Source organism: Pantherophis guttatus, chromosome 18 (genome assembly GCF_059756535.1).
Source record: "Pantherophis guttatus breed Tessera chromosome 18, ASM5975653v1, whole genome shotgun sequence".
Classification (NCBI taxonomy): Eukaryota; Metazoa; Chordata; class Lepidosauria; order Squamata; family Colubridae; genus Pantherophis; species Pantherophis guttatus.
This window is the reverse complement of record NC_142080.1, coordinates 4,420,001-4,434,382: the sequence shown is the minus strand read 5'-3', so window position 1 is coordinate 4,434,382 and position 14,382 is coordinate 4,420,001. Positions and strand designations below refer to the sequence as shown.

The 14,382-nt window shown below is 44.4% G+C and overlaps 2 protein-coding genes and 1 non-coding gene across 3 annotated transcripts in view; 1 reads left to right on the top strand and 2 right to left on the bottom strand.

Annotated features, from left to right (window-relative positions):
- Window positions 1-14,382, bottom strand: part of ZBTB3 (zinc finger and BTB domain containing 3) — a 40,224-nt gene that overhangs the window by 25,740 nt on the left and 102 nt on the right. The window contains exon 1 of the mRNA XM_087881080.1: window positions 14,238-14,382. This exon is cut by the window's right edge and continues 102 nt beyond it. The gene's annotated coding sequence lies outside the window, so the exon portion shown is untranslated. The remainder of the gene's footprint in view (window positions 1-14,237) is intronic.
- Window positions 3,148-9,892, top strand: POLR2G (RNA polymerase II subunit G). The gene is made up of 8 exons (XM_087881083.1): window positions 3,148-3,231; window positions 6,347-6,456; window positions 7,379-7,538; window positions 7,639-7,689; window positions 7,813-7,878; window positions 8,506-8,577; window positions 9,491-9,524; window positions 9,725-9,892. Exons 1-8 carry the CDS (start codon window positions 3,220-3,222, stop codon window positions 9,736-9,738), a joined length of 519 nt encoding a protein of 172 aa, XP_087737209.1. The 5' UTR covers window positions 3,148-3,219; the 3' UTR covers window positions 9,739-9,892.
- Window positions 12,450-12,640, bottom strand: LOC132711225 (U2 spliceosomal RNA). The gene has a single exon (XR_009622057.2). It is a non-coding gene; the product is annotated as a U2 spliceosomal RNA (small nuclear RNA).

Here is a 14,382-nt window from a genome sequence, read left to right as displayed (position 1 = left end):
TATCTGTCTGTCCATCCATCCACCCTCCATCATTTATCTATCTATCTATCTATCTATCTATCTATCTATCTATCTATCTATCTACCATGCATCTGTATATCTGGCTGTCCATCCATCCATCCATCCATCTATTCAAACATCCACCCTTCATCATTTATCTATCTGTCTGTCTGTCTGTCTATCTATCATCCATCTGTATATCTGTCTGTCCATCCATCCATCTATTCATCCATCCATCTATCCATTCATCCATCCACCCTCCATCATTTGTCTGTCTGTCTGTCTGTCTGTCTGTCTGTCTGTCTACCCATCCATCCATCCATCCATCCATCCATCCATCCATCCATCCCAGAATCATAGTGTTCAAAACCCAATGGGAATCTATGGTGTATCTACGATCCTTCAGGTGCCCATTGGCTAATGGTGAAGAACTCTGGAAGCCTGTAAAATATTGCCCACCTTGCTTTCCGAGGATTAAAATCCTGCTCTCTGCGGTCTTCTTTCCCCCCTGAAAATATATTTTTTAAATTATCTATTTTCTTTTGAAACTTGAAAGAGCACATCCGATTTACTGCTCTGAAATGTGTCATGTCACCCCGTTGGCCACCTGCACAGAACAACCTGCCTACATCTGGGCTGCAATAATCTACATGATCACAAGAGGGCGGCAAAAGAATCCAGTGGTTTTAAAACCTCTCTCTCTCTCTCTCTGCTGCCCTCTACTGGTTGTCTCTGATTCCTGCACCCTGAAAACGATAATCCGTTTTATTTCTTACGGCCAACGTCTTTGGAAATTTTCGTTCTGGAAACTCAGGGATTGTGTTATAGATGGGGAATTATATGCCTTAGTCTGAATGTGCTATAAGCAATATGAAAAGACATCGCTTGGCAGAGTTTATTTTTGATAAATCAAATAATTTTTATAATAAACAAGTTTGTTGTTTACCTGTGTTCTATTGGTATCCTCGTCTAACTTAATTCAGAGCCAGTTTGGTTGTGATTCTTATCAATGCTTTTTGCATCCAGTTTACCGAGTAATTCTGTCTGGATTTGGTATTGAATTTTGATTACTAGTTCCTTCTGATAAATCTACGATGATGATAATATTATAGAGTAGTATCTAATATTAAAGGTTATTTTTAAAATGATGATATTACAGGAAGTCCCCGAATTAAAAATTGAAAATTTAAAACATCAAGCGTCATGTTTAAAAAGACTAAAAAGCATATATGAAAAAGAAAGATAAAGTAAAAAATCTAAAAATTGGCCTGTTTGTACTTATAGAGTAAAAGAATAACAGAATAACAGAGTTGGAAAGTTGGCAAGTTGGCGATTCCATCCCCCTAAAAATCAAACCAATCAGAGTTGAAAGGGATCTTGGAGGCTGTCTAGTCCAACCCCCTGTTCGAGCAGAATCTATACCATTTCGGATAAATGGTTGTCCAATCTCTTCTTGAAAACCTCCAGTGAAAGGGAGGGAGGGAGGGAGGGAGGGAGGGAGGAAGGAAGGAAGGAAGGAAGGAAGGAAGGAAGGAAGGAAGGAAGGAAGGATAACAGAGCTTGGAGAACTTCTAGTCCAACAGGAAGGAAGGAAGGAAGGAAGGAAGGAAGGAAGGAAGGAAGGAAGGGAATTTGTGTGAGAAAGAGGAAGGGAGGAAGAAAGGAATGGAGAGAGGGAAAGAGGAAGGAAGGGAATTTGTGTGGGAAAGAGGAAGGAAGGAAGGAAAGAAGGAAGGATAACGGAGGTCTTCTAGTCCAACAGGAAGGAAGGAAGGAAGGAAGGAAGGAAGGAAGGAAGGAAGGAAGGAAGGAAGGAAAGATAACAGAGCTTGGCGATCTTCTAGTCCAACTGGAAGGAAGGAAGGAAGGAAGGAAGGAAGGAAGGAAGGAAGGGAATTTGTGTGAGAAAGAGGAAGGGAGGAAGAAAGGAATGGAGGGAGGGAAAGAGGAAGGAAGGGAATTTGTGTGGGAAACAGGAAGGAAGGAAGGAAGGAAAGAAAGAAGGAAGGAAGGAAAGGGAATTTGTGTGAGAAAGAGGAAGGGAGGGAGGGAGGAAGAGAGGAAAGGAAGGAAGGAAGGGAATTTGTGTTAGAAAAAGGGAAGAAGGAAGGGAGGGAGGGAGGAAAGGAAGGAATTTGGAATTTGTGTGAGAAAAAGGAAGGAAGGAAGAGAGGGAGGGAAGGAAGGGAACTTTCTTTCTTTCTTTCTTTCTTTCTTTCTTTCTTTCTTTCTTTCTTTCTTTCTTTCTTTCTTTCTTTCTTTTTCTTTCTTTCTTTCTTGTAATTATATGCCGCCCTTCTCCAGAAAGACTCAGGGCGGCGAACACAAGTTAAAAACATGTACAACAAAATCCCATTTTAAACCAAATTAACTAATAAATAATAAAACCCAGAATCAGAGTCAGCCTATTTGCTTGAACAGCCAAGTCTTCAGGTCCCGACGGAAGGAGCGGAGATCAGCTTTGTGTGAGAAAGAGGAAAGAAGAGAGGGAGGGAGGGAAGAAAGGAAGGAAGGGAATTTGTGTGAGAAAGAGGAAGGAAGGAAGGAAGGAAGGAAGGAAGGAAGGAAGGAAGGAAGGAAGGAAGGAAGGAAGGAAGGAAGGAAGGAAGGAATAGAGGGAGGGAAGGAAGGGAATTTGAGAAAAAGGGAAGAAGGAAGGAAAGAAGGGAGGGAGAGAGAGAGAGGGAAGGAAGGAAGGAAAGAAAGAAGGGAGAGAGGGAAGGAAGGGGAAAGGAGAGAGGAGGGAAGGAAAGAAGGAAGGAAGGAAAAAAGAACAGCCCAGTAACAGAATAACAGAGTTGGAAGGAACCTTAGAGGTCTTCTAGTCCAACCCCCTGCTCAGGCAGGAAACCCTATATATTATTCCTCACAAATGGCTGTCCAGTGAGGTCCTATTTTCATTTAGGAGGGTCCCTAAATTTCATGGCCCAAAACGAGGCGGGGGTGGAATCGAACCCCCCTTGTTTTGATTGAAAATGAACCCAGAAATGCCCCTCCTGCCGCGCCTGCGCAGTGGAGCCCACGACGGTTCCAAGCTCTTTCGCTGAGCCTCGGCCACGCCTGTTCCTTTAAGGCGCTTTGGAATGGGCCGGCGCGTCTCAGCCAATCAGCGGAGAGGAACGTTGCGACATTTTTATCCGCTGGGGGCGGGGCGGGGCGGGGCGGGGCGGGGCGAAGCCTCAACGTTCCATCCGGTCGAGAAGGGCTCCGCTGGGGAGGATGTTTTATCACGTGAGTTTCCAGGGGTCGTGGGGATGGGGCGTCCACGCGTGTACGGGCCGGCCCTCGCGTAGGGCGGCTCGCCCAGCGGGAAGAGCGCTTTTTTCCCCCCTTTCTACCCGTGTTCACCAACACGTGAATGTTAATTCAGCTTTATTCTGGGCAAATACCTTGGGGATCACTTTCTAGACTTATATAAACTCCTTCTCTCTCTTTTTTTTTAAAATATATTTTTTAAGATTATTTTATAGCATATATTTCCATGCTATGCTGAGCAATGTGCTCTCTAGGTGTCCCAGGTGTTAACATACAAAGATCAATATCATCATCATCATCATCATAATCGTGTATGCAGAGATAGACAGATAGACAGATGATAGACAGACAGATTAGATAGATAAATAGATAGATAGATAGAGACAGAGATAGACCTAGAGACAGATGTAGATAGATATAGATGATATAATGATAGTTAGACATAGAGAGAGAGAGAGAGTTAGACCTAGAGATAGATGTAGATAGATATAGATGATATAATGATAGACAGATAGACAGATGATAGACAGACATAGATTAGATAGATAGAGACCGAGATAGACCTAGAGACAGATGTAGATAGATATAGATGATATAATGATAGATAGATAGACAGACATAGATAGAGATAGAGATAGACCTAGAGATAGCTGTAGATAGATATAGATGATATGATAGACAGATAGACAGATGATAGATAGATAGACAGAGATAGAGATAGACCTAGAGATAGATGTAGATAGATAGATATAGATGATATAATGATAGACAGATAGACAGATGATAGACAGACATAGATTAGATAGATAGAGACCGAGATAGACCTAGAGACAGATGTAGATAGATATAGATGATATAATGATAGATAGATAGACAGACATAGATAGAGATAGAGATAGACCTAGAGATAGCTGTAGATAGATATAGATGATATGATAGACAGATAGACAGATGATAGATAGATAGACAGAGATAGAGATAGACCTAGAGATAGATGTAGATAGATAGATATAGATGATATAATGATAGACAGATAGACAGATGATAGACAGACATAGATTAGATAGATAGAGACCGAGATAGACCTAGAGACAGATGTAGATAGATATAGATGATATAATGATAGATAGATAGACAGACATAGATAGAGATAGAGATAGACCTAGAGATAGCTGTAGATAGATATAGATGATATGATAGACAGATAGACAGATGATAGATAGATAGACAGAGATAGAGATAGACCTAGAGATAGATGTAGATAGATAGATATAGATGATATAATGATAGACAGACAGATAGATAGATATAGACAGATGATAGAGAGACATGATATTGATTAGATGGATGGGTGGGTGGGTGGGTAATAGAGATAGATATCTACTACATGGGCCTGGGTCACAACAGACAGACAGACAGACAGATAGGAGAGAAAGATGATAGAGAAGATAGACAGAGAGATAGATGAGAATGATAGAGAAGATAGATATAGACAGATAGCTAGGCAGACAGAGATAGTTGAGAAGGATAGATAGATAGAGGCAGATGATAGAGAGACGTGATATTTATTAGAAAGAAAGAAAGATTAGATAGATAGATAGATAGATAGATAGATAGATAGATAGATAGATAGATAGATAGATAGATGTAGTCAGATGATAGAGAGACATGATATTGATTAGATAGATGGGTGGATGGATGGATGGGTAGAAGTTTAGATAGATAGATGGGTGGGTGGGTAGGTGGGTAATAGAGATAGATATCTACTACATGGGCCTGGGTCACAACAGACAGACAGACAGACAGATAGGAGAGAAAGATGATAGAGAAGATAGACAGAGATAGATGAGAATGATAGAGAAGATAGATATAGACAGATAGCTAGGCAGACAGAGATAGTTGAGAAGGATAGATAGATAGAGGCAGATGATAGAGAGACGTGATATTTATTAGAAAGAAAGAAAGATTAGATAGATAGATAGATAGATAGATAGATAGATAGATAGATAGATAGATAGATAGATAGATGTAGTCAGATGATAGAGAGACATGATATTGATTAGATAGATGGGTGGATGGATGGATGGGTAGAAGTTTAGATAGATAGATGGGTGGGTGGGTAGGTGGGTAATAGAGATAGATATCTACTACATGGGCCTGGGTCACAACAGACAGACAGACAGACAGATAGGAGAGAAAGATGATAGAGAAGATAGACAGAGATAGATGAGAATGATAGAGAAGATAGATATAGACAGACAGATAGCTAGACAGAGATAGATGAGAAGGATAGATAGATAGAGGCAGATGATAGCGAGACATGATATTTATTAGAAAGAAAGAAAGAAAGAAAAGAAAGAAAAAGAAAGAAAGGTATCAAATTTATATTTTGCAGTTTGCTCCCTCCCACATATTGGGGTAGGCCAGGTGCCTTGATAGAAAAACTAGAACAGGTTCGAATCCGAGTAAGGCTATGGCTAGCTGATGAGAGCTAAATAGCTTGAAATAGATCTATACTAGTCTCTCTTTATTTTTTTATCAGCGAAATATAAATTTGGCATAAAAAATGATTTGTCGTGAATGCGACAAACCATCTTTGTTTGAATGCTTGCGGGCTCGTGGATTGGAGCTGAAAGGCGAAAGGGAAGCAGGATGCTCCCTCCCATTTTGGGGTAGACCAGGTGCTTCGACAGAAAAACACTTCTTTTAATATACCTATATATATATATATATATATATAAAAAGTGCTTTTCTATCGAGACACCTGGTCTACCCCAGCAGGTGAAGTAAAATGTCAAATCCAGTCTCTAACTATCATAATTTATTGAAATCTGAAGGCTGCCCAATTCTCCATGATTCTGCGTGGCTGAGAACAACTAAAATGACAATCAAATGACGGAAGTGTAAAACATTCACATTTTTCACCTGCCTACCTCACTGGGGTTGTTGTAGGCAACGTCCGAGGGGAGGGGGGGGCGTGTCTCTCGTAGGCTACCTTGAATTGGGGAGGAGAAAATGGGGGTGGGGGAGATAAACATTGGAGCTGAGCTGTCCGTCATGGCTACCGTGGCTTTCTCTTCTTTGCGTCTAGATCTCCTTGGAGCATGAAATCCTGCTGCACCCTCGCTACTTCGGGCCCAACCTTCTCAACACGGTGAAGCAAAAGCTTTTCACCGAGGTGGAAGGGACCTGCACTGGCAAGTAAGAAAGAGGGAAGCTGGGGAGGGTCTGGGCCAGTAGAGGATGGCATGAAAATAATGGGGGGGAAAAAAAACCCCCCAGCTTATCTGTAAAACAATGTGTTTCCTTCATTGCTTTCCGAGAAGTTGGCAGAAGTTGGAATCTGTTTGATATTTATGAAGGGTTTTGTCCTGCCTTTCTTATTTCGTAAGTAACTCAAGGCGTCGAACAGAGTTAACGCTCCTTTCTCCTCCTATTTTCCCCACAACAACCCTGTGAGGTGGGCTGAGAGAGATGGATTGGCTCAAAGTCACCCAGTCAGCTTTCATGCCTAAAGCGGGACTAGAACTCCCAATCTCCTGGTGATTAGTCCAAACCTATCCAGCTGGCTTTCATACTTAAGGCGGGACTAGAACTTCCAATCTCCTGGTGATTGCTCAAAATCACCCATCTGGCTTTCATGCCTAAGGTGGGACTAGAACTCCCAGTCTCCTAGTGATTGGCCCAAACTTATCCAATTGGCTTTCATACTTAAGGTAGGACTAGAACTCCCAATCTCCTGGTGATTGGCTCAAAGTCACCCAGCCAGTTTTCATGCCTAAGGCGGGACTATAACTCCCAATCTCCTGGTGATTAGTCCAAACCTATCCAACTGGCTTTCATACTTAAGGCAGGACTAGAACTCCCAATCTCCTGGTGATTGGTTCAAAGATACCCAGCCGGTTCTCATGCCTAAGGGCAGGACTAGAACTCACTGTTTCCTAGCCCAGTGCTGAAAATCCCCTATCTGAAAATCTCGGGTGGGAAAAAAAAGGAAAGCAGCCAATAATTCCCGGAAAAAAAAAAAGAGAGAGAGAGAGAGAGAGAGAGAGAGAGAGAGAGAGAGAGAGAGAGAGAGAGAGAGAATTGGCTTTAATGCACATATGCCACTTCTCCCTTCCAGGTATGGCTTTGTCATCGCCGTAACCACCATCGACAACATCGGGGCGGGCGTGATTCAGCCGGGACGCGGCTTCGTCCTCTACCCCGTCAAGTACAAAGCCATCGTCTTCCGTCCGTTTAAGGGCGAGGTGGTGGATGCCATTGTGACTCAGGTGAACAAGGTAAGGAGGCCCGGTGCACCCTGCGGAGAGATCGTAAAGAGATCTTCCCGAGACCTCCGAAGGGAGTTTTGTATTTTAATTTCTGGTTTTTGCAACGCAGGTTGGCCTCTTCACCGAGATCGGGCCGATGTCTTGTTTCATATCCCGACATGTGAGTGGACCCGTGGGGTGGGGTTGGGGTGGATAGAAGAGGGAGCGATTCCCTGTGAAGCGGGCCAGGGGAGCCAAAGATCCCTGCTCGGCCGTTGATCTCAGATCCTTGTTCTCGCCGCAGTCGATCCCTTCGGAAATGGAGTACGATACGAACTCCAATCCGCCCTGCTACAAGACTGTGGATGAGGTGAGGTTTTTTTCCTTCCTTAAATCAAGCTGATTGGGGGATTCTGGGAGTCGAAGTCCACCCATCTTAAAGCATGCTGGCTGGGGAATTCTGGGAGTCGAAGTCCATCCATCTTAAAGCATGCTGGTTGGGGGATTCTGGGAATGGAAGTCCATCCATTTTAAAGCATGCTGGTTGGGGAATTCTGGGAGTTGAAGTCCACCCATCTTAAAGCAGGCTGGCTGGGGAATTCTGGGAGTCGAAGTCCATCCATTTTAAAGCAGGCTGGCTGGGGAATTCTGGGAGTCGAAGTCCATCCATTTTAAAGCAGGCTGGCTGGGGAATTCTGGGAGTCGAAGTCCACCCATCTTAAAGGATTGGGGGGGTATTCTGGGAATTGAAGTCCATCTTAAAGCCTGCTGGCTGGGGAATTCTGGGAGTCGAAATCCATCCATCTTAAAGCAGGTTGCCTGAGGAATTCTGGGAATTAAAACCCACCCATTTTAAAGCATGCTGGCTGGGGGATTCTGGGAGTCGACGTCCACCCGTCTTAAAATGTGTTTGGGAAACACTGTCTTTAACCACTGCACCACGTTAATTCTTATTGTCTTGGTATTATTGTCTCTGGTTCTTTTTCTTCCAAACCAGGACATCGTTATCCAGCCAGAAGATAATATCCGATTGAAGATTGTGGGGACCCGGGTGGACAAGAACGACATAGTGAGTGGCATCATTCGAACGGTGTCCCTTTCTCAATCTCATTTTGGCCGTTCGGGGTCCCTCCTGTTCATTCGTCCTCCTTCGTATCCAATACAGACGGAGAATTAAATTATTGATGCCATAATATCTGCTGGGGGAAAATCCGCAGAGAAAACGTGGAGAAGAAATCGTTTTGCGCCAATATAACTTTCTCTTTATTCAAATTCCTTTCTCCGGGTTAAAAGTGGTAGCTGAGGAGAAGTGCAGAAAAAAATCCTCTTCCAATTTTTGGTTTCGAAGGCTATTGGGATTGTGAGGGTCAGGCTGGATTCCGGCCTGCGTTTGCTCAAGCCGCATCGGCACGATTTATAAACCATTATTTTATTTTATTTTATTTGTTTAGCTGTGTCTTGTACTTGCAATCATGAGGACTGGAAACTTTTATTTTGAGAGAAAGGTCTTCGTTCAGGCTGACTCCTTTTTGCATATAAAAAATTGTCTTTTGGGGTCTTCCATGAGAGAAGAGAGAGAATTTCCTGTTCTGGAAATTTGGGATAATATAGGGCCACTTTAGCAGTTTTAACTAACCCTTCCTTCCTTCCTTCCTTCCTTCCTTCCTCTCATTCTCATTTCCTTCCTTCCTTCCTTCTTCTCATTCTCATTTCCTTCCTTCCTTCCTTCTTCTCATTCCCATTACCTTCCTTCTCATTCTCATTCCCTTCCTTCCTTCTTCTCATTCTTATTTTCTTCCTTCCTTCTTCTCATTCTCATTTCCTTCCTTCCTTCCTTCTTCTCATTCTTCCTTCCTTCCTTCTCATTCTCATTTCCTTCCTTCCTCTTTCTCTTCCCCTCTCTCTCTCTTTTCTCTTTCCTTTGCTCTCTTTTTATCTCTTCCCTCTTTCACCTGCTATCTTTTTTACTTTTCTTTCTGCAGTTTGCCATTGGATCCTTGATGGACGACTACCTGGGTACGTGTTTTGAATTGCTTGCCATGTCGTAAAATATCCTCCCATTTGGTGAGCAACCGTCATAAGTACATGCCAGTTGCCAAGCGTCCTGAATTTTGATCGGCGCTCATCACCAGACAACCGTTTTTTGGGCTTAGGGAAAAAAAGGGACAATTTTCCAGGTGGCAATTTTTAACCTTGCCTTTGTCTCCCTTCTCCAGGTCTACTGAACTGAAGGCGCATTTTCTGTTCTTCTTGTGTTCTCCTTCAACTCCATGGTCATTCCTCCCTAAAGAAACGTTGGCTGGCTGCTGTTTGTTTGTTGCTGGAATTGAGTGTCTCTGTTAAGCCCCTTTTTCGCTCATTAAACTTTTTTTCTGTTTTCTGTTGGGGTGGCCTCCTGTTTCAAGTTCCTTCTCTCTCTGTGTTACACGAAACAACTGACATTTTTAACGTTGCAATTTATTTTCTTTATTCATTACATTTATACGTTGCTGTGGAGCGACCGGGCGGGTTACCTCACATCGTAAAGAATTTAAAAGCCTTATAAAACGAGTGGTCCTTGGTGGTCTCTGAGCTTGGTGGTTTTCTTGCAGATGTTTCATGACCCAATTGGGTTTGGGTTAGATGAACGGAGTTGGAAGGGACCTTGGAGGTCATCTAGTCCAACCCCCTTCCGAAGCAGGAGACCCTTACACCGTTTCTGACAAATGGCAGTCCAGTCTCTTCTTGAAAGCCCCCAGTGATGAAGCTGTGGGGTCCTTGGTGGTCTCTGAGCTTGTGTTCTGTCCCCGTACCACTCATGCACCCCAACAGACGGCCCGGAGTTAATAAGCCACACGACAAAACTCTTTGAAGATAAAGCTGGCAGCAACCCAGTGGCCAGCTGCCAATTCAGACTTTACTCACACAAAACAAAGGTTAGACTGCAAGCATTCCGATAAAGCAGGCAAAGTTTCAGCAATACAAGGATTAGTCCAAATGCAGTCCGATAAAGCAGGCAAAGTCCAGAAACGCAGAGATCATGGAGTATTTCCAGTTTTTGCTCGTCACAAACTGAACCGGCCACCACACCCACATTTATACCCTGTGGGGTGTGGTCCAGTGACTCAGCTAATCTCTGGCACGCCTTCCCCTCTGCTGCGCACGCTTCTCCCTGCGCCTCTGTCGCGGGTCCAGCCAGCACTTATCTCCTTCATCGCTGTCCACCTGTGGCTGCGGGGACGTGCTTGGCTCTGAGCCTATCGTTTGGCCTTCGGTGTCCTCCGGAGGCATTGCCAGAGAGGAGGGTCCTGGAGAGGGAGGCCTTGCCAACTCCTCTCCCTCACTCTCCGAGTCTGCATCTGTCGATAGCCCAGGCTCAAGCAACGGAGCCACAACAGCTTGGTGGTTGTCTTGCAGACGTTTCATGACCCAACTAGGTAGCATCATCAGTTCTAGAAGGAAAGGATTTTTTTTTTTTTTTGCTGCAAATGCTCCTTCTAACACTGATGATGTTCCCTAGCTGGGTCATGAAATGTCTGCAAGAAAACCACCAAGTTTAGAGAGCACCAGGGAGCCTTCATTTCAACGCTGAGCTACAAATATTTTCCTTTATTGGTTAAAACCTTAAAATATTCACACAGAACTAGCTAAAGAAGGAACCAGTGCATAAACCGGGGGTGGAGGTGGAATCTGTTATTGTGTGATTTTTATTTAGCTGAATTTCTACACGGAAGCGACCATCTTCCCCCATTTCCCGGAACAGGCAATGATCCTTTGAGAGCATCTTAGCTAAAATAAGGGAGGGCGAATTCTTGGTCAAAGCCAGCTGGCCCTTCCTTACGGCATGGGGGTTATGGGGGGTAGAGGCTTTGCGGACCCCCCACATGTACGATTTTTAGGTATACACCCAGTCCAAAAACTACCTTAAAGGGACCATAAAGGGATCTAGTCAGTCCCATGCTCTCTGCCAGGATTTTTCCTTCCTGTATTTTCTGTTTTTTTTTGAACCCGTGAGATCTCTCAAAAACGAAGCACCCCCTTATGGTCTGAGTCTGGATCCTTTTGTGATTTATTACACATGGAAAGCCTTTTGAACCCATTCCTCCATATTTTAATTAAGTCTTTCAATTAAACAGTTCAATTAATTGTCTGAATGAAGCAGGGGGTTGGACTAGAAGACCTCCAAGGTCCCTTTCCTATTATTCTATCTTCTAAGAGCTAAGCTCCCCTTCATGGGGCCTAAGACAGGATCCTTTTGTGATTTATTACACATTGAAAGCCTGTTTAATCCACTCCTCAATTTAGCACCGTTTCCTGGCCTATGACTCGGATCCTTTTGTGATTTATTACCGGTACATATTTAAAGCCTTTTTAACCCGCTCCTCAATTAATATTTTAATTAAGTCTTTCAATTAATTGTCTGAATGAAGCAGGAGGTTGGACTAGAAGACCTCCAAGGTCCCTTTCCTATTATTCTATCTTCTGAGAGCTAAGCTTCCCTTCATGGGGCCTAAGACTGGATCCTTTTGTGATTTACTTGCACAGTTAAAACCCTTTTTTAACCCACTTCTCAACTCCTCAACTTAGCACCCCTTCCTGGCCTAAGACTGGATTTAAACATGCAATAAATTTTATTTATTATAAATGTAATAAATAAGAAGCCTTTTTAACCCACTCCTCAATTTAGCAATCCTTCCGACCCAGAAACTGGATCCATTTTATGATCTGTTAGGCAGGTAGGAGTGTTTTTCACCCGTGCAGAGCAACTGGCTGATCCGTTCACCTATCTGCCCATCAAATATCATTTGCAACCCATGTGCAAAAGGGTGGAAATAGGGCACCACTCTTCAGTGAGAGGCAGAGAGCGCAGCCAGATCTCTGGAGCAAAGGACCCATCAGAGGATCCCTCTGCATGCCAAGGAGCTTTCGATCTGTTTTTTGACCCGTGAGATTCCTCCCAGGGGGAGGTGCACCGTTCCTGGAGGTACTGCAATACCAGGTCGATGCTTGGAGTGGACGGAGCAAGCCCCTATTCCATCTCCCAGTTCCAAAAATCCATTTAATATGTAGTCCTCAAATAGAGGACATATCAGATATTAAACTGATAAGAACAGATACTACACTTGATCTTAGCCAAAAGGCCGAGAAGCGATACTGGAGCCTGGCGGACGGGGACCGAGACTCCCGTCCGGAGGCTCCTCCAGATTTCGGGGAGCGCGACAGGGTGGCAAAGAGATCCCAAGGGATCAATTCTTCCCAGTTCTTTCTCAGGGCTAGATCACAACAGCATCTCCAGTGGGGCGATTTGGGGGTGAAAATGGGGGTTTTTCTCCCCTCTGCGCGTTTCCCATCATGCCAGCTGGCTGTCCGGGTGGCGATTGGTGGATGATTTGCATAAGGTGAGTCACCCTCTCCGTCACTCTCCTCCCCTGTCATTCCTCAGCTGGCCGATGGGGGCACTAGCACCCCCCCTCCGCTGGCAAAAGGGGCCTGCAGGGCAGAGAGACGCTGGGGGGCTGGGCTGCTTTCTGCCTAGCGTGGGACCCCAAAGCTCTGCCGCGGCACCTCCTGGACAGGACCCACCAGCCGAGCATGATGGGCACAGATGTCCTCTCCCCCCCCCCCTCTGGCAGCTGTGTTTAGGCATCACCCTGGGGCTTCAGTCCCGGACATCCATGCTACCTTCGTGGCTCAGAGGGATCCTGAATTATGGATGATGGGGTTGCAGTAGGATGTATTTGGGGAGGGAAGAGAAAGGAGGAAGGAGGAGGCAGGAAAAAAGGAGAGAGAGAGGGAGAAAGAAAAAGAAAGAAAAAGAAAAGGAAGGGAAGGGAAGGAAGGAAAGGAAGGAAAGAAAGAGGGAGGGAAGGAAGGAAGGAAGGAAGGAAGGGAAGGGAGGGAGGGAGGAAGAGGGAAGAAAGAAAGAGGGAGGGACGGAAGGGACAGAAAAGGAAGGAAGGAAAAAGAAGGGAGGGAGGAGAGAGGGAAGAAGGATGGAAGGGAGGAAAGAAAAGAGAGAAAAGAGAGGGAAGATGAAGGAAGGAAGGAAGAAATAAAGAAGAGAAGAATGGAGGGAGGAAGTAAGGAAAAAGGAAAGAAAGAGAAAGGAAGGAAGGAAGGAAGGAAGAAAAAAGAAGGGAGGGAGGAGAGAGAGAGGAAGGGAGGGAAGAAGGATGGAAGGGAGGAAGGGAGGAAAAGAGAAAAGAGGGAGGGAGGGTAGGAAGATGAAGGAAGGGAGAAAGAAATAAAGAAGAATGGAGGGAGGAAGCAAGGAAAAAGGAAAGAAAGAGAAAAAAAGAGAAAGAAAGAAGGGATGGAGGGAGGAGGCAGGCAAAGAAAGGAAGGAATTAGGAAAAGGAAGGAAGATAAAGGAGAAAAACGAAAGGAAAAGGAGAAAAAGGAAGGAAGGAAAGAGGGAACCAAGGAAACACAGCATCTCAACTTGGCATCTCTTCCAAATTTCTTCCGTTGTTCCGTTTGTTATTTTAAGCGAGAGTTTATACCTCTTTTTATGCCCCGAAGGCCGTTTTAAATCCCAGATTAAACCTTCAGCATTTTCCATCCCAAAGCATCTAGAATCGATGGATGCTTTTTTTTTTTTAAATCTCCCCCACACCCAGAGGTAGAAATTCTCCTGCTTTGCAAACTCCTCCCGATTTTGCAAAACTCCCAAGCGGCCAGCAGGGGGCAGAATTGTCCGTGTCGTCATACTGCCCCCTAGAGGCTCTCCAGAGGGTCGGCAAGCCTTACCTTGCTCCTCGAAGCTGGCAGGGAAATCGCAGCTCTCAAAAGGTCGGCCTGGCAGCTTTTAATTATCTTTGCAGATTAACTCATCCCCGCTTGCTATAAATACAGTTTTAATTACTGCCAGGAGAAGTTTCTTGGGGCGGATAAA

Bases quoted from the DNA above. Each gene is read 5' to 3' on its own strand.
- POLR2G (XM_087881083.1), top strand. The intron at 6,457-7,378 runs GTAAGAAAGAGG...TCTCCCTTCCAG, and splicing joins GAAGGGACCTGCACTGGCAA to GTATGGCTTTGTCATCGCCG. The intron at 7,879-8,505 runs GTGAGGTTTTTT...CTTCCAAACCAG, and splicing joins GCTACAAGACTGTGGATGAG to GACATCGTTATCCAGCCAGA.